We start from the raw sequence: 20,597 nt of genomic DNA, 5'->3' as shown, positions 1-20,597 counted from the left end.
ACTGACACCAAGACAGCACCTGAAAAACTGAGTTGTTAAAGGAGAAGGGGCAAATGGTTGAGAATAAGAAAGCATGGAGAAATAAGGGAGAAATATGACTTGTCAAATATCACATACAGGAAGCAGAAAACAGGCACTGGTGATAAACTGAAGAAAAGGAAGAGTGTTTTAAGAATGATCCTTCTGTTAAGAATTAAACACTTACTCCTTTAGTTGCTTAGTTAGCTTCACAACTTAGGAGGCCAATGACATACATGTCTCCACAACCACTAAGTAGCGGGAACACATAGTGTGCCTGTGTCGCTCAGCATTTTGTGAGGGTTTCTCTCCTGCATGGTTTTGCATAGTGACGTTTGCTCCATATTCAACTAATGTCTGTAAAGATACAAAAGGAAACACTGACAGCTGTAAGTGTAAATCTCTGCTGCAATTTTTGTTTAACAATAAGAACTGCTGGATACAAAACACTATGTTTGAAAATTTTGGTCTAAGATGACCATTTTTAAAAATCAGTCACCCTGACAAGTCCGTCTGCAGCTAGAACTTGCAACACATACCACTAAAATTATTGCTTAGGTGCAAAGCTAACACAGAATAGTGTGTTATCCTTTAGGAGGATTATAAAAAGGCTATATTTTTCCTTCCTCTTCCTTCTCTGTTCTACTTAATTAATTTTCTGTTAATTTGTTTGTATAGCATAGCATGACATAACATTCATAATGTGATCAGGACCACCAAATGAAAACAGAGCACTTGCATTTGGGCACCTATTGATTCTCTCTTGAGCTACAACAATAAACTTTTTCAGATGACCCTTTCTATGTATGACTGAACATTGTGCTAACTTTGTACATGGTAGCCCCAGAAAAGGAGACACAAGCACATGCAATTCAGAAGAGTCTATGCTAGATAAGATCAAGGCCCAGGGCAGCACTAACACATTACTAGCCAGTTTATAGAGGGTGGTGCTGAGCTATAACTGCTTATAAAGTGTGGTGTCTGCTATTCTGGAGATCTCTGCACTTCAATGCATTGCAATGCACCTTTAGAATCTGGTTTTAGGAATGTCTTTGCTACAATATTTGCTGATTCCTTTTGTGGTTTAGCTCTTGATTTCCTACCACAGCAGAAATCCCTGGGTTTAAAACACTCAGCATAGAAGTCTCAATGTCCTGATTCTTTAACCAAGGGATGTTTGGATATAAAAGGTATGGCAGAAACTTTCCAACAACTCCAGTAGGTCAGACAGGCACAGCTTTCTTTTTGCAGAAAGAAATCTGTACAATGACTTTTTCAGTCCATTTTTTTTGATGCTGAAGGAAGTCTCATTGCTTTCTACTTGCTTGGTTTCCCCCTATTCTATTTAAAAAAAGATACTGAAATATTTGTCAGCTTCTAGTCTTGGCTTTCTGCCATGTGATTATATACTCTTTTCTCTTGTCTTCTCTAATGATGAATTTGTTTCTCAAATATCTTTCTGCAACCTCCTGAAATAATTTTTATTATTTGTTCTCCAAACAGCTTTCACTCAAAGTGATGACAACACCAAATATTGAAATGTATTTCTGTGACTAATGATTCTAGTGACTCTGATGGACAAAGGGTATAAATGTTGTACAGTTCATTGCAAAGTAGAGATGCTCAACCTAGCCATCCAGTTCAATCCTTCAGCTTTTTTTGGTATGTCTACATTGAACACTGGTACTGTAAAGAGGTTCCCGAACTAGCTTATTCAGATCTGACTCCCAAAAGCACTGTAGCTGTGTTAGCCTCAGCAGCCCTGTACAACGGAACTATTTTGCTCTCAGTGGCCAAGCTGATTTTTTAAGAACTAGGTAGAAATTATCATCACACTGTATTGTTTAGTATAGATATATTGAAAGATTACAAGTCTGGAAAGGATGACTTGCTCAGGTGGAAATCTTTTAACAGGGAACAAACCTTATATGTTAGACTTCCTCTAAATTGGAGAGCTACAATTCTTTATTGGAAAAAAGAAACAGAAAGAAAATGTCAGAATAGTAAGAAGGCTGATATCAGAGTAGGCATATCTATTCTGGTTGTCCTTTCATAACATAAAAACATACACATTGGTTGCTTATGTATAAACAAAATAATCATGTTTTCTTCTTGCAATACAACAGTTACTTTAGGTTTACAACAGCGTAAATGGGAATACAAATAAAAAATGGAGCTTTTGGTATTTCAGTTGGAGTCCTACTGGTTTAAAGCTCTTCTTTCTAGTATATTTTAAAGTATCACTTATTTTTCCTACTTTCTATATTCATTTTAAAGGTTGTTACTATTCAAGTTTGACTGAAAGTAGATCTCTGATGTAGCTGTACTTAGTACTCTACCTGTATGCATCCCAGATAGCCACGTTGAGCAGCTATGTGAACAGCAGTATTTCCATCCTGGTCAGCTTCATCCAGTGAAATCCCTTGTTCTTGCATAAACTGAAGAAGCCACAGAAGGATTTTTTTCCTAGGAGGAAGAGGAAAGAGAAGTAAGAATAGGTAAGAAACAATAGGTAAGAAATAATGAAAACCTAAATGTACTAGAGGAATGCTGGTAGCATCACCTGTTACTAATACTGTCCAGTAATTCCTGTTTTAAGCCCTTGCTTTCATTCTCTCAACTTTGTCAGACTGATTAACTGGACTACAAATGGAAGGATTAGCATGGTGAAGAGCACTGACTGTACAGCTAATCCTAGGCCCATTACTTGATATTCACTAAATTAGCTGCCCTTCCCAGCAGAAATTAGGTTTTCTGAATAGAAAACTATTGGGTGAGTGAAAAAGACACAAATTATCCCTGCAAAAATGACATTAGACAGGGGAAGCCAAACATCCTGATGTGCAAAGAAGTGCATTGTTAGGCATTTGTGTGCTTGAATGCTCCTCCCCATTGTGGTCCCCAGCAAGTGGCACATACAACCTGTCCTAAGCCCTCAGTCATGCTGTAGCTCTGGTTCCCCTGAAGCTCTAGACTCTGGAGCTCCAGACATAACAAACACAGCATTCTCCACCCTCTACCTCTTACCTGTGCAGTTCTTGCTACTGCAGCATCTGTGCTGGAAAGAAACTACAGCTCTGGGAAGCTCTTAGTCAGGACCTACTAAGGCACCTAGGATTGCAGCACCATCTCCTTCCTATGGCATAGTACCGGTGCCAGAAACAGCTGGTCTGTAATATGCCATACACCAAAAACCTTCGCTTGGCATGGGAGTCCTGGAACAGGAGTTGCTTCTTGCATGACCCCATACTTAAAGAGGCCCTTGCTAGGAGGTATGCAGAACAGGCTACAGACTGGCATTAAGCCTTTCTCCTCTCCCATCACATGAGCTTTATGTGGTCCCTCTCTCATGGGACAACAGCAGATGAGAGAGGGATGAAGAACACACTACTGTTGAGCTGTATTTGGAGTCTGGCCATGATTGTGGTTTGACCACCTTTAACATAAGAGCTTTGAAATAAACTCCCTTTTGCTGCCCATTCTAAATGATATTTATTGAAGAAAAATATGGCATGTATGCCCAATACCTAGGGAAATAATGGATAGGCTGACTCTGTTAGAAAATGATTCAGTAACATGTCTTTCCTGTAAAAAATATTACTCTTGTAATTCTGCCAAGAGCATTGTTTACATGGACTATATTTTGTGTAAGTAATGGTAAAATAAATTAAAGTTTCTAGGATAGTGCCAACCACACATCTGAATTTTTCAACATTTTTTTCTTCTTAACACAGTTGGGTAATATAGTCTGGCTTCCTTTCAGCCTCAACAGTCTTTCAAGATTGCAAGATATCTGTAGATAATAAAAAAAGGATAATTGACATTACAGGTGACGTTTCTTTGGCATTCAGCTAACTATGAAAATCAGGCAGCAATTTTTATATCACCTTTTAAAATTTCATGGGTGGCTAATTGTAGCTGCTGTTTCTTAACTGATGGAGCTTCCCTCCTGCTCTGAAAAGAAGCTAGATAAAGTGTGCTAGAACTGCTCCTGGCAATAGACAGCATAGCTCCACTGAAAAATTCAAAGCTTCACTGCATTTAGTTTGTGTAAACATCTTTAGAGATGAGGATAAAATTAAGCTAATTCAAATGGAGACATAGAATCATAGAATCATTTAGGTTGGAAAAGACCCTTAAGATCGAGTCCAACTGTGAATGTAAATTCACAAGCTTTCTCTTCAAAACTTTCTTCCCAGTAGCAAACACTGCTTTCTCAAACCCAGTTCTGACTAGACTCTCGGCTTCCTTATATTCAGTGTTCACAGGTTCACAGACCAAACTAGTCACAGAAAGCAGGGCAGAATCAATCAGTATCTTCAGCAGGGTCCTAATTTGCACCAATAACACATACACAATAGGTGGGAGGAGGAGAGGGAATGAGGGTGTCCATGTTGTCTCAGGAAGCACCAGGAGAAGGGGAGGAGTTTCCAGCTCCATAGCCTTCCACACCTGCCTCCTCTCTTTCCCTCCCCCTCGAGTAAATCCATGCTTGGACAGAGCCAATTAAAAGCAGAAAGATGTGACAATAGTTGTATGGTATTGAATAAGACAACCTCACTTGTACAGGAAAGAAAAAGCTAATTTTCTTAAGATGTGTGGCTTGTTCTCTCTTTACCAAGTAAGAGAAAAAAAAATAGCTTTAGCAACAAAAATAGTGATTTTTCTACTTCAAAAAAATGATTTAAGAGGGAAAATACTGAAAAAATACGCAGATTAAATGGGAAATTATCTTGCTATATTTGAACTAATTAAGAATTTCTGTATTTAAGAGCCACAAAATGCTTATTTGTCTATAAAGATATTTTAAATAGAAATTCTTGTATGAACATCTCAATCAGTCTCTTTGAAAAAGTAAATGAAAGCCATACCTGACCATAGAAACCTGCATAATGAATAAGGCTTGGGTGATCTTCTGAGCAACTTAATTCTGCAATAGTTTCTGTTTTGCTCACCATCCACTGAACACACTCCAGCTGACCATTCTAAATAAAAAAAAAAAAAAAAAAGAAAAAAAATTAAAAATTCCAGTTGTTTCAGTTCCAAACATATCTACTAAACAGGGAAATGCTTATCAGAACCACTAATATGTTATGACATTCTGGTTTGTTCTTTTATCCCATCTCATGTAATGCACTTGTTTATCCTGCTGCCCTGGACACCTTGGCTATTGATAACATTCTGTCAGTTTGAACTTAAACTTGCCATCCATTTTCCAGCTTTTCCCACCTAAAACTATAGTTGTGTTGTAGAAGTCATTTTTTAGCTCAAATAAGGATCCAAAGATCTGTTGAAGCCTTATACTGCAAGCTGTGAACTTTCACCTAGATACACTGACCATATGCTGAAGTCCTACCTAGCTACATGAAGGAAGGCCCTGAAACCGGTGCAAACCAGGAAGATAAGGTAGCCGAAACCATCAGCAGAAGCTGCAGCTAATCAAGATAAAGAATGACCTGCCTGGAGACAGGGAAAGGATCCAATAAGGAACAAGACAACCCCAGATCCAAATATTACTATTGGACCAAACTGTTGCATGAGGGGAGGGGAACATAGACTGTAAGGGTATAATTGTCCAGGGATCTCTTTGCTTGGGGTCCCTCTCTGGAGGCACCCAGCTCAAGCTGCTCTTCACCGCTGTACCACTCAATAAATTTGCCTGGCGTACATCATGTTGGAGACTCTGCTTCGGGGAAACCTAGGGTAGAGCCTGAAAGGAGAGGAAGCACCCAAGGGTGAGTGTGTGTGTGAGCGAGGAGTCAAAAAGGGGCACCCGTCAGCTCAATGGAGCTGCCCACTGTGAAGGGACTCCGGTCCTAGCAGTTAAAGTCTTGGGTGGTGTGTGTGCGACTCCCTGAACAGTGTGTGAATGCTCAGGCGGCTGCTGCTCCCTTAACAGTTGTGTATATGTATTGGTACAGAATGTTTGCTGAATGGCACCACAGTGGACTCCAGTTCAAGAGGCAGTGAAATACTAATACATACTCTTGAATTGTTCAGAATAAAAACATAGTTCTGCTTCCATCACTTGTACAGCAGGGCTCAATGACTAAATGAAACCATTTGCTGGAGCAAAGGAAACAGGCTCTCTCCCTACAAACTAATCTTCACTGTTCAATAATTAAATGTATGCTTTCTAGGTTATTATTATGTATTACTATGTATTATTTGCAGCATCTGAACACCTAATCCTCATGGATTAAGACCTACCTGTAATAGATATTGTACAAACACAAACAAGGAAAGGGTTCTTGTCCCAAACGTCTTTTACAGCCTAGGCTCCAGATTCCCAAACGGCTATGCACACTTGTAGCAGTTTGCAAGTTACTATGAAGTGGGATGTGGATACTGCAGAAAGAGATGAACATTTCCTTCAGAGCATGTTTGTGGCCCAGTGTAAAGGCAAGAGTTTTTAGCAGCTTCTCTTGCTGCAGTGTCCCCTTTCAGCAATGGTACCTGGGTAAAGGCAGTTTGGCATAACTCACATTCTGTCCTGCTTTGCTACTGTCATCTTCATAAAGGTGATGTTATTCTTTATAGCTAAAACAAACATTTCAAGTGCTCAGTCAAAACCTCATACAGGTCAGCACAAAAAATGTAAAAAGTTGTTTGCATGCATAAAATGAAAAAAGCTGTCCTGGAAAGGAAAGAAATTTCCATTTCAAATTTCAGGTTTATGGTTATATAAAAAAAAAAAAAGCAAGAAGAAGAAGGAAGTAATGAATGGGAGAAATAAATAGAGCAAAATTCATTTGATATGTCTTATTCCTCACATATATTGCGCGTGTATATACACACATAAATGCACACCACTTTTAGTTTGCTTACTTTCCTCTATTTGTCTCAGTTTCAAAAATGAAGTAAACAAATAAAACCTACTTGTGTTCTTTTAATCACTCTAGAAAAATCTTAAAGTCTGCGTTCAAATATTAGTAAGCACAGTTAACATTATATATTAGTTGCGTCTTCCTTTATATCACAACTGAGTAAAATATTTTGGTATTTTTAAAATTAAGGTAATGAATTAATAAAATGAAGTACTTGCTAAATAACAGAATTTTGCTAATTTGCAGAGGATTTTTCCACAATTACTTAAAATAAACTGTCAATATGGCAATGTGACTGGCCATAACAGACCACTCCATTTTCACTCTCTAGCTCATAGTTCAAGCTCAGAAAGAGGTTCTAAATTAAATGAGTTTGCTTTAATTAATTCATTCCTTACTGGAAAATGTCATGCATCATCACTGCTGAAATCCTCTTCTATGGAAATTTATTTTCCTGCATACAAATTTTCTTTCATTCTGATACTCATGATTCTTATGGAACATGGATGCATATTCCATATAGCATAACATAACTGGAGTTAAACCAGTATAATTTAAGAACAAGAAGAATAACACCCCTTCTATCAGGGTCCAAAACATTTTGGGAGTAAGGACCAAGAGCTATGAAGTTTAATTAAGCCAAATAATTTTAAGGCTCTCACATAGCATTTTCAATGATCCAGGATAACTCCAGCCATGCAGATCATCATTAGAAACACCTGGGCCTGAGCACCCTCAGTTATATGGAGAACTCCATTATATTTACACACTTTTCCAGAAATGTCAAAGCATGCACAAATGGTATAGCATTTAAGGAACCCCTTCATCTATTGTTAAAAAGCCAGCCTTTCTGGGGAAAAAGACAAGAGATGTTACTAACTTCTAAATACATCATCTACATAGGTTAAAATAAAACAAGAGAGAAAACCATTTCCAACTAAAATTTTAAGACAACTTTTAACTGGCAGACTGTAAGTATTCAAATTGGACATGGGCTATGGAAGCTAAAAACCTTACTTTTATAATAGCAGTTCAGTAGTACAGTTAGTTATCAGTTTAATTTCTTATTCATATGGCCTGTTCCAAAAAAAAAAAAAAAAGTCCCTGAATCCTGCACTAAGTCATTAGAATGGCTGTCATCTTTCAAAGATGCAAAATGGTTTCCTGCGGGTGGGAATCCACCAGTTTCTGAAGTTTCCCAAGAAGAAAATAACAATAATCCTGAAGAAACAGAAACTCTTGTACTCTAGTATTATATTTCACCTCTTCTTAAGGTACTTAAGTGATTAAGAGGAATGGCATTCAAGCATTCAATCTTACTTGCTGAAGACCCAGAATTAGTTTGGTTAAATTGGATGAGCAGACAGTGAAGTGGACTGAAAACTGGCTGAACAGCCGGGACCAGAGGGTGGAGAGCAGTGGCACGAAGTCTAGTTGGAGGCCAGTAACTAGCAGTGTACCCCAGGGGTACACGGGGGTAAATCCTGGGTCCAGTCTTGTTCAACATCTTCATTAATGATCTGGATGATGGTGTCGAGTGTACCCTCAGCAAGTTTCCTGATGACACAAAATTAGGAGGAGTGGCTGATACGCTAGAAGGTCATGCTGCCATCCAGAGGGATCTTGACAGGCTGGAGAAACGGGCCGACAGGAACTTCATGAAGTTCAACAAGAAGAAGTGCCAAGTCCTGCACCTGGGGAGGAACAACCCCAGGCACCAGTATATGCTGGGAGTCACCCAGATGGAAAGCAGCTTGGCAGAAAAGAACTGGAGGGTCCTGGTGGACAAGTTGAACATGAGCCAGCAGCGGGCCCTTGCCACAAAGAAAGCTAATGGTATCCTGGGCTGCATTAGAAAAAGTATTACCAGCAGATCAAGGGAGGTGATCCTTCCCCTCTGTTCAGCACTGGTGAGGCCACACCTGGAGCCCTGTATCCAGTTCTGAGCTCCCCAGTACACGAGAGACATGGACATGCTGGAGAGAGTCCAACGAAGAGTCATGAAGATGATTAAGGGACTGAAGCGTCTCTCCTATGAGGAAAGGCTGAGAGAGCTGCGACTGTTTAGCCTAGAGAAGAGAAGGCTCATGGGGCAATCTAAATGTATATAAATTCCTGAAGGAAGAGTGCAAAGATGACAGAGCCAGGCTCTTTTCAGTGGTGCCCAGTGACAGGATTAGAGGCAATGGGCACAAACTGAAGCACAGGAGGTTCCGTCTGAGCATCAGGAAACCCTTTTTTACTGTGAGGGTGACTGAGCACTACAACAGGTTTCCCAGAGAGGTTGTGGAGTCTCCGTCTTGGAGACATTCAAAAGCCATCTGGACATGGACCTGGGCAACTGGCTTTTGGTGGTCCTGCTTGAGCAGGCGGGTTGGATCAGATGACTTCCAGAGGTCCCTTACAACCTCAGCTATTCTGTGATTCTGTGAAATTATCAGCATTCCAGTACACCCATTTTACTATAGCACAGCAACACCATACATTTTCACATTTTCCTACATAATACGTTTTTTCCTGTAAGCTTTGACATTTATTTTTGCAGTTTCTGACAAGTTGTTCTGCAACATGTAAATGTTAACTTTGATGCGATTGCTCTAGACAACCAAGAACTTTCGCCTTCAGATGTGGAACATTGACAAAAGACAGTTAGAAATGATCAGAGTGTTTTCATGCTTTGTAAACATGTTCTCAGACTTGTCTTTCAAGATTATATAAGTATCTGTAAAAAACCAAGAAAATGTTATGTTCTCTAAAGAAACAATTGTGTCTGAATGAAATAAAAGTTCCTTGAAATATAACAAATGTTTTTAGAGCCAGTTAACTGATTTAAAAGCAAATGTATATGCACTGACAACATATAAATTGTCAGTGTTGCTCAGATGACATATCTTGCATACTAACCCATTATTTTTTTTAATATGATAACAGTCAACTGTTCTTTTTCCTCTAATTTAACAGAGACTTTGAAAAATAATACCCTGTTGGATGTATTACTGCCATCACAGAAAGAGACTAAATCACCCTTATGTCACATTACAGTAGAGACTAAGTCACCTTTATTGCTAACCCAGCTGGAGTTAGCTGCTCAGTGTTTCGTTCATTCAAACAGTCTTCCCCCATCAAAGAATTGAGATGCTGCATGCATTCTGCATGTGCCTTTGATGCTGCTACATGCAACAGATTGTTGTCACATTCATCATGTATCTTATCCAGATTATCTGCTGCTAAGTATGGCTGTTCAAAAAGAAATGGTTAAAAAAGTCATTATATTAGTTATAATTAGGGATAAAACATACATAGAACATTAAGCCTCACAGCCTAAGATGCAAGCCAAAGTCAAAGATATTTTCCCATAGGCATGTTCTTTTATAACTCTCAAAAACAGGAGCTTTTCACTTCCTTATACAGTATCTGGCTACTATTAGAGATAGGATAGAGAGGTAGGATGCTCACTGGCTTGAGTCACTGCGTAGTTTCTCTCTTTCCAATGCAATTGTCATATAACTATTGTCGTATAAACTAGACCTGAAGGGGGAAGGGGATAACATCAGGCTCGCCCATGACAAGCCATGGGACGACATGCCAAGGTTAGAGGGATGGGGTGCTAGCAAGGGCCCTCAGCCTGTTGCTCTGAGATGTTCTAGGTACACTGCAGCACACCTGAAGTCTTATGGAGATGAGCCTTGGGTTCCTGAGGTAATAGCAGCCAACAGGGAAACACCAGGGAAATACCTCAAAGGAATTAAGGGGTGTTCCTCTAAAAAGGTGACATGGCCAACAGCACAGCTGAAGTGCCTCTACACCAATACACGCAGCATGGGCAAGAAACAGGAGGAGTTGGAAGCCACCATGCTGCTAGAAAGATACGACCTACTTGCCATTACTGAAACTTGGTGGGATGAATCCCGTGACTGGAGCATTGCTATCAATGGCTACAAGCTGTTCAGAAGGGACAGGCGAGGAAGGAGGGGCAGAGGGGTTGCCCTCTACATCAACAAATGGATAGATTGTGAAGAGCTATCTCTGAAGAATAGCCACGAGCAGGTTGAAAGCTTATGGGTAAGAATTAGAGACCAAGGCAACAAAGGGAACCTTGTGGTTGGTGTTTTACTACAGGCCGTCTGATCAAGGGAAGCCTATTGATGAAGCCTTCTTACTCCAGCTACAGGAGGCATTGTGCTCGCAGGCTCTCATTGTGCTGGGGGACTTCAACCACCCTGACATCTGCTGGAAAAGTAGCACAGCGAGCTGTAGGCAATCCAGGAGACTCCTGGAGTGCATTGAGGATAACTTCTTAGGCCAGGTAATAGACAGCCCTACCAGAGGGGATGCATTACTGGACTTGTTGGTCACCAATGCAAGTGAGCTAATTGGTGACATCAAGATTGGAGGCAGCCTGGGCTGCAGTGATCGTGCACTGGTGGAGTTCACAGTCCTGAGGGATATGGGACAGGCAAAGAGTAAAGTCAGGACCCTGAATTTTAGGAAAGCAAACTTCCAGCTGTTCAAGGAGTTAATCAACAGGACCCCCTGGGAAATGGCCCTCAGGGACAAGGGAGCAGAACAGAGCTGGCAGATCTTCAAGGATGCTTTCCATAGAGTGCAAGAGCTCTCGATCCCCAGGTGTAAGAAATCAGGAAAGGAAGGCAAGAGACCAGCATGGCTGAGTCAAGACCTTGACCTTTAGGGCAAGAAGGAAATGCACAGGCAGTGGAAGCAGGGACAGGTATCCTGGGAAGAGTATAGGGACGCTGCCCGGTTGTGTAGGGATGGGGTCAGGAAGGCCAAGGCACAGCTGGAGCTGAACTTGGCAAGGGACGCAAAGAACAATAAGAAGGGCTTCTATAGGTATGTCGGCCAGAAAAGGAAGGTCAAAGAAAGCGTACTCCCTTGATGAATACGACTGGCAAACTGGTAACAACGGACGAGGAGAAGGCTGAGGTACTCAACAATTTCTTTGCCTCTGTCTTCACTGGCAACCTCTCTTCCCACACCTCTTGAGTGGATGGACCTCAAGGGAGGGACTGGGTGAGCAAAGTCCCTCCCACTGTAAGAAAAGATCAGGTTTGTGACCACCTGAGGAACCTGAACATACATGGGACCCGACCAGATGCATCCCAGAGTCCTGAGGGAATTGGCTGATGCAGTTGCCAAGCCACTCGCCATCATATCTAAAAAGTCATGGCAGTCAAGCGAAGTCTGTGGTGACTGGGAAAAGGGAAACATCACACCCATTTTTAAAAAGGAGGACCCTGGGAACTATGAACCAGTCAACCTCACTGCTGTGCCTGGGAAGTTCATGGAACAGAACCTTCTAGAAGCTATGCTAAGGCACATAGAGGACAGGGAGGTGATTCGGGACAGCCAGCATGGCTTCACCAAGGGCAAATCCTGCCTGACCAACCTAGTGGCCTTCTATGATGGAGTGACTACATCAGTGGATGAGGGAAGAGCTACGCATGTCATCTATCTGGACTTCTGTAAGGCCTTTGACACGATCCCCCACAATATCCTTCTCTCTAAATTGGAAGGATATGGATTTGATGGGTGGACTGTTCGGTGGATAAGGAATTGGCTGGATGGTCACATCCAGAGAGTAGTGGTCAATGGCTCAATGTCCAGATGGAGATCAGTGACAAGTGGTGTCCCACAAGCTCAAGAAGTGGGCCCATGTGAACCTCATGAGGTTCAACAAGGCCAAGGGCAAGGTCATGCACATGGGTCGGGGCAACCCCCAGTATCAATACAGTCTGGGGGATGAAGGGACTGAGAGCAGCCCTGAGGAGAAGGACTTGGGGGTACTGGTAGATGAAAAGCTGGACATGAGCCGGCAATGTGCTTTTGCAGCCCAGAAAGCCAACCGTATCCTAGGCTGCATCAAAAGAAGCGTGGCCAGCAGGTCGAGGAAGGTGATTCTGCCCCTCTACTCCACTCTCGTGAGACCCCACCTGGAGTACTGCATCCAGCTCTGGGGTCCCCAGTACAAGACAGACATGGACCTGTTGGAGCAGGCCCAGAGGAGGGCCACAAAAATGATCAGAGGGATGGAACACCTCTGCTATGAGGAAAGGCTGAGAGAGCTGGGGTTGTTCAGCCTGGAGAAGAGAAAGCTCCGGGGAGACCTTATTGCAGCCTTTCAGTACTTAAAGGGGGCTTGTAAGAAAGATGGGGACAGACTTTTTATCAGGGCCTGTTGCGATAGGACAAGGGGTAATGGTTTTAAAGTGAAAGAGGGTAGATTCAGACTAGATATAAGGAAGAAATTTTTTTACGGTGAGGGTGGTGAGACACTGGAACAGGTTGCCCAGAGAGGTGATAGATGCCCCATCCTTGGAAACATTGAAGGTCAGGTTGGACAGGGCTCTGAGCAACCTGATCTAGTTAAAGATGTCCCTGCTCATTGCAGCAAGGGTTGGACTAGATGACCTTTAAAGGTCCCTTCCAACCCAAACCATTCTATGATTCTACGATTCTATGACAACAGTGCAAGATCTTGTTGTGTAGCTTTACATCTCTGTACTAGTCTGTTCCACAAGGTAACTGTAAATACACCTATATTTTCACAATATATGTGTATTTTGCATTTGGTTCCTTTTCTTTTTTTGGCATTATATTGATGAGTAATGGAACAGAAAACATCCATTACTCCTAAAAAATGTTCATTTTTAAATTTGCTCATCATATAAGTGACAGCTTGTGCTGAGCACAATATAAAATGTAGCTATAACACAAAAGACTCATTTCCCATTTTTGGGTGATTTTTATCTGCTTTTATTTCTTATTGAGCACTAATATATTATTCTGTCTAGTCTTTGAACAAGTCTGCCTATCTTAATAACGTACCTTTGTGCTTGAGTTAGACTGGTAAACAGAAAAGCTAAACAAACATCTATCAAAAGTTTTTATACATACACTGTGCCTCCAACAACCATTCTGAGTGGAGATCACATGCTCTGCATCATTGTGTTAACTTGCATGTAGTTACTTTGGAAACCATCATTGACAGTGTCTGATCACAGCACTAGAATTAACTGAAAACTTCATATGGGTCAGATGCCAATGAGGCTTTTGAGAAATCTCCTGCCTGAGAATGCTGCCACAGCAAGCTGGCATAAACACTCCTAAATAATAATCAGAATACAACAGAAGCCCCTTTTTTACAGTCTCTAAATAACTACTTCTCGTCAGTCTCTAAATAACGACCAAGGCAAACTACCAATAACTGAACAAAGCAATTCACAAATGTGAAAAGAAAAACTCAGTTAAGATTTAAATTCAATATTCAAGTTTTAAAACTTGTATGACTTCAGTTTACTGCATAAACTAGCAATCTTGTCCACATTTACATAAAACTAACATCTTGGGTTTGCTACATATGTGATTTAAAGATGAAAACTTTCCATTTGGAAACCAATATGCTCAATTTCTAAGGTGCATAGAGCAGGAGTGCAAAATATGCACTTGTCATGGTTTAACCCCAGCCAGCAACTAAGTACCACACAGCCGCTCACTCACTCCCCCCCACCAGTGGGATGGGGGAGAGAATCGGAAGAGTAAAAGTGAGAAAATTCATGGGTTGAGATAAAGACAGTTTAATAATTGAAGTAAAATAAAATAGAACAGTAGTAATAGTAGTAGTAATAATAATAATATAATACAATAATAATATACAAAGCAAGTGATACAAGATACAATTGCTCACCATCCACTGACCGATGCCCAGCACGTCCCCGAGCAGCAATCGCTGCACACAGCCAACTCCCCCCCAGTTTATATACCGAGCATGACATCATACGCTATGGAATAGCCCTTTGGCCAGTCTGGGTCAGCTGTCCTGGCTATGCCCCCTCCCAGCTTCTTGTGCACCTGGCAGAGCATGGGAAGCTGAGAAGTCCTTGACTAGTGTAAGCACTGTTTAGCAACAACTAAAACATCAGCATGTTATCAACATTATTCTCATACTAAATCCAAAACACAGCACTATACCAGCTATTAGGAAGAAAATTAACTTTATCCCAGCCGAAACCAGGACAGCACTTCATCAGATTTGCTGGCTCAATAAACCACATCACAGAAATCTCTTATTCTATGTGGTTTATGAAAAAGATGATACTTACCAGTAATGATATTTGGCCTTCCTTTACAATGTTTAAGATGCTCTTAATTTTTTTCAACTCTTCATTCCTCTCTTCTGCCCTCCCTGAGCTATTCCAGTTCATATTCAGTTCATTAACCTGCTTGCTTTCTGCCACTGTCATCTGCAGGTGAAAAGTCCTCAGGTGGAAGTTTGGCATAGTCGTCTCATTTTTACGAGTCTGAGGATCAACAAATGCCATGCTGAGGAAGCCCTTGCCCTGGTTTTCAGATTTATGGACTGAGCTACACTTTAAGGGCTGTGAAAGCTCTAATTCTTGTGTTAAACACTTGCGTTGATCAAGTACAATGTGCTGCATTTTTCTCAGCTGAGAACCTTTCACAGGGGCCAGAACACAGAACTGTGTCATGCTGGCAGCCAAGTTCTCTGTGCTCCCTGCAGAGCAGGTCTTGCCACTGAGACCATTCACTGTTGAACACACACCCAAAAGATTTTTCTCAGGAGCTACCTTTGTAAAAGGAACAAGTTGCTGGCCTGATTTAATAAAAGGCACATCCAAAATTTCATCCATATCCAGGTCATAGTGCTCTAGCTCCCCAAGTAGAACAGCGTGCTCAATGTTTTTACTTTTAAAGCATTGTTCTCCTGGGCTCTGGTCACCATTCGGAGATGCAGACTGAGAATCGCCACCTTTCTGGTATTCTTCCTTCTGGTTCTTTTAGTCATCACTTTCATTATTCTCAGAGCTCTCTGGCTGGTGCTTTAATGGAGAAACCCTCTTTACTGGTCTGAATTTATTGCACATATCTGCAGTTCCTGTTGGATTCTGTGCATTTCCAGCAAGAGTTGAGACTTCGCAGTTCCAGTTGCTGCTGGAAACTAGAGAAATAGAGGAATGTGATTTAGAACTGCTTATTATTACCAGACATGTTACATGACACAGCATATTTTAAAGATATACTTAGCCAAACACTGGGAACAAAAATTACATGATAGCATGCTGTATTCACATCTAAGCAGATTTAATAGCAACTCTATTACAATAGCTAAAGAATTTGACACTCCAGAGAAGAAACTTTCAAATAGGACATACATTGTAAACATCTACAAAGCAGTAAGAGCCTAGTGGCATTGAAGCTTGCACTGCCAGACTATGCTAGTTTGCACTCTGCTATTTTTATTGCATGGAGACGCATCAGAAGACTAGAATGATTTTCTGGGAGGTCAACACCAGGGTGGGTGAAAATTTTTTCTCCTGGTTTTTTTTTTTTGTGGATTTGTTTAACAATAGCAACAAATTTTTTTTGTTTTATTTTAAAGGTCTGTTTTCTCTGGAAGATGGATTTTTCATGAAAGAACTGGAAATCCTGTTTTAATCTGAAAATTAAACCCACTTATTAAGGTATGATGTTTTATTTTCTACTTCTCTGTTTGTTGGGATTCTTAGTTAAACTTTCCACCCCTTCAAGTACATATATACTTACATATAAATAGCTCTGGAACTTCCAGTGCATTATCTTCAGTGTACTGCAGGATATGGAGTTTGACCAGTGAATCTGACTTCCAGAGGAAAAATGGGAGCTCAAGTCACCTGACATCTTTCTCCTAATTAACTTCCACTCTGCCCCGAAGGCAGCTAAACACCACACAGCCATTGGCTCACTCCCTCACAGTGGGATGGGGGAGAAAATGGAGAGAAAAAAAAAAAGGTAAAACTCATGGGTTGACATACAGATAATTTAATAGGACAGAAAAGAAAGGGAAAATAATAATAATGATAAAAAAATATACAAAACAAGTGATGCACAATGCAATTCCTCACCACCCACTGACCGATGGCCAGCCAGTCCCCGAGCAGTGGACGCCTGGCCAGCTTTTCCCCTAGTTTATATACTGAGCATGATGTCATATGGTATGGAATAGCCCTTTGGCCAGTTTGGGTCAGCTGTCCTGGCTGTGCCCCCTCCCAGCTTCTTGTGCACCTGGCAGAGCATGAGAAGCTGAAAAGTCCTTGACTAGTGTAAGCACTACTTAGCAACAACTAAAACATCAGTGTGTTATCAACATTCTTCTCATGCTAAATCCAAAACACAGCACTATACCAGCTACTAGGAAGAAAATTAACTCTATCCCAGCTGAAACCAGGACAGTATCCACCCCTTATTCCATACCATCTACGTCAGGTCCAGGTCGCACACTTTCCAATACATCCCAATTAATCACCACCACCTTTCCTGTCTTTTGATATACACACACAGATATCATTCCCTTAGTCCATGGGCCATCCCTCTAAAATGTCCACTGAGTTCATTCAGTCCATGACTTTGGGCTTCATCTGCCATAATAGTCTTTCAGGGCAGGAGAGATGGTATGTGGTGTTGGATTGTTGCATGCTGAAGCCAGTTCTGGTTCCATCACTGCTGCACTCTGCTTGGTTTCAACAAAGTTCATTCTTCATTAATCTGGGTGATTCTTACTGTAATACCGTTGATATGGCATATAGCCACCATAGAAGTGATGACATACAGTATTATATAGCAATTAACATTATACAGTTTACTTAATTGGCTATTCTCACCCAAAATCAAATCCCCTTGAGGTACACATCGGACTTCCGCATCACCCACCAAGTGCACCCAGGTCCTTGAGCAAAAGCAATCCCACGAATGGGTTTGCCTTTGCCCGAGGTGGGAGTAACACAGACTGTCTTCCCCAGCATCTTTTTTGTGTGCAGTACAGGGACTTTATCCCCCTTCTACAGTACATAAAAGTCTTGACTGGGCAGGGCCAGCTGGATTGGCAGATCCCCTAGTGTTGACTAACCAGGTAGCTTTTGCTAAATGTCTGAACGTCCCAGCACCCATTGCTCTCAGTGTAGTCTTTAACAGTCCATTGTATCGTTCGATTTAACTTTAACTGCTTGTCTTGCTTGATTGCAGCGCATGTTTCGCATTCATGGATAACCTGTGCAATAGTGTCCATGGTCAAGTCCACCCCTCGATCACGAGCCCATCTATATATTGCATCTCTTCCTTGATGGCCTGAGATGTCATGGGCCCACAGAGCTAGAAGTAATTCACCCTTATGTTGCCAGTCCAGATCCACCTGAGCCACTTCAATCTTAGCAGCCTGATCCACCTGCTGGTTGTTTTGATGTTCTTCAGTGGCCCGACTCTTGGGTATCTGAGCATCTACATTGTGGCAATTAATCACGGACTCCGTGTATGAGTTTAGGCGAAGACAGGCGAAGACAAGCGAAAACAAGTGAAGACAAGCGAAGACGACTTTATTTTTACAATATCTATCCCTTTTATAACATGATCTAGTGTTCACGAGCAAGCAAAACCCATTTCATTGGCTACTGTCTTGTGTCCACGCGTCCCCTCAGCGTTACTTATTGGTTCTTCAAGCTGGTGCATGCGAATTCCTCTTTCAGGGATGTATCCAATCTCATCCTTATTTTTCTGCCTCTAAGTTTCACAAACTTGTTTGTAACAAGCCTCAAGGCCACAGCTGCATTCCTGTGAACCTGTTTGTAACAAGCCTCAAGCCACAGCTGCATCTCGTCAAAGTAAAACACTATCTCATTTATTCCCACAATTCCCTCTTTTTGTTTTTCTATCACAAAAGCTTGTTTAATCATATTTTATAGCATTTTCTGTACCCAAGACACTAGACAAGAAACTATCATTATTATAGTGCAAAATATTAGTAACAAGAAAAAACCCATTTTGATTAGAGACATTATCCACCCGCCAATTCCCCAACTTGTTACTAAGTGATTCAGCCAACCAAATCCGTCAGTGACTTGTAATTTGCTAACTTCAAATCTTTGATTGCTTTATGGATTGATTCGGAGTTATCTGATAAGTCATTCCCCATCAGTCTTCTCGGAGTTCAGTGTCTTCTGCTGCTCGTTCCTGTTATCCGATGCAAGAGCCGGTCTTATGTACCTTGCAGGTACCCACTTAGGTCCTACATCTGTTGAGACACAAGCATACCCTCTGCCCCAGGTTAGTAGATCAAAAGGACCTTCCCAATTACCTGTTTGTAGCGACTTTGTAAAAACCTGCGCCTTCTGTGGTGTGGCTGTTAAATCTTTTGATTGAAGAGACAGAAAATGAGAGATAATAACAGGAATATTATTTTCAGACATATTCAGGTAGTTTGACACATACACGGCTTTGCTTAGTCTGTCTGCTGGAGTGGCTCCTGGCGTTCCCCCTTTTTGTTTTTGCAGGTTCAATTGTTTGTTGCAAGATTTTCCAGCCCAGGTATTTCCAAGGCTCAGTTTTTTGCACCTTTTCAGGGGCTATTTCAAGTCCATATCTGTTTAGAGCTCGTCATATCTCTTTTTCTTAGTTGTGCACAATCTCTTTTAAAATGTCCAGTTTTACCACAGGAGAAACGTGATTTCTGTACTTTCATTGCGGTGGCAAAAGCTGTAGCTAATGTTTCCATATTATGGGACATTGACCCCACCTTCTGAGTAGCTTCTATCATATCCATTAAGGAGGGATTTTTTAGAGGCAAAAGCACTTTTTTACAGTCCATATTCGCATTTTCAAAGGCTAATTTTAAGAGTAGGACCTCTCTTGCTTCTGCATTTTCGATTTGTTTTTCCAAAGCCTCTTTAAGACGATCTAAGAATGAGATATATCCCTCTCCTCTCCCTTGCTTTATTAATGTAAATGATTTTGTCGCTCTTCCGGCATCCGGCACTCTTAGTAATGCCTGTAAAGCAAGGTCTCTGCCTTGTGCTAATATCTCTGGTCGTAATCGTGCCTGTAACGTTGGGTGATTTAACGGCGGATCCCCCATAAGTTGTGGGAGTCCTGCCCCTTGTAAAGGGTCGCCTCGTTGTCGCTGCATATTGATAATTGTGGCGTTTTGACAGGCGGTACGCCAGGTGCTTTCAAAGATCACCTTTTGCGTTGGGGTCAATATAAGATTAGTAAGCTTGCATATATCAAATGGTACTATTTCATTTGTAAATATTCCCCGTAGCAGGGATTGTGTAAAAGGAGAACCCAGTCCATGCGTGGCAACTGTTTGTCGTAGATCTTTTAAAACATTATAACCAAAAGGTTCATGTTCATCGGGGACATTTGCGTTGCTGCGTATGACGGGACACGCTATCGCTGAACAAAAAGCTGTATCCCCCGCTTGCAATGCTTGGTTTTTAATCTTTTGCCACCTCGCAGGAGCGGCTGATGCCCCCCATTCCTCGGTCGGCAATTGATTATGGGTTTGTGGAGTATCGGCATTAGAAGCAGTAGAGAAAGGCAGTAAGAGTGCCGACGCAGAAGGGGCCGGGGGTGGAAGGGGGAGTGGAGGGGTACTGGTTGCAGGGATCGGAAGGTCTAGCAGAGGTGTTGAAGCCATAGGAGCAGGTGAAGGAGAAAACGGCGCAGAGAGTAGCGGCGGCGCGGTGGGGGGGTGGAGGGTTGTGCAGCCTCAGCACCCGCGAGCAAGGGCATGTCGGAGGACGAACCCAATGTCGGTGTTTCTGGCGTGCCCTGCGGGGTTAGCTCCGGAGCGGTAGCAGAAGCTGCAGCCTTTCGGTCTGACTCTAATTGTTCTAAAGAGTCTTTCAGTAAACTCCATGTCGTCAAAACACTTGTGGCATTGCTGTCCCCCCTGGTGGCCGCTTC

General features: G+C 41.7%; 1 protein-coding gene across 1 annotated transcript; it reads right to left on the bottom strand.

The window, feature by feature from the left end:
- Window positions 1–201: 201 nt before the first annotated feature.
- LOC104022296 (synphilin-1-like) lies at window positions 202–20,328 on the bottom strand. Its single transcript, XM_087770648.1, is given in 7 exon segments — window positions 202–375; window positions 2,358–2,482; window positions 4,889–5,003; window positions 9,903–10,082; window positions 14,966–15,822; window positions 18,988–19,041; window positions 19,341–20,328. Coding segments are annotated over 7 exon segments (2,493 nt in total).
- Window positions 20,329–20,597: the final 269 nt, after the last annotated feature.

Source organism: Nipponia nippon, unplaced genomic scaffold, assembly GCF_047370975.1.
Source record: "Nipponia nippon isolate SJK-2023a ecotype South Korea unplaced genomic scaffold, ASM4737097v1 scaffold_33, whole genome shotgun sequence".
NCBI lineage: Eukaryota > Metazoa > Chordata > Aves > Pelecaniformes > Threskiornithidae > Nipponia > Nipponia nippon.
The sequence above is the reverse complement of the archived record's forward strand: the minus strand, read 5'-3'. Positions and strand labels throughout refer to the sequence as shown.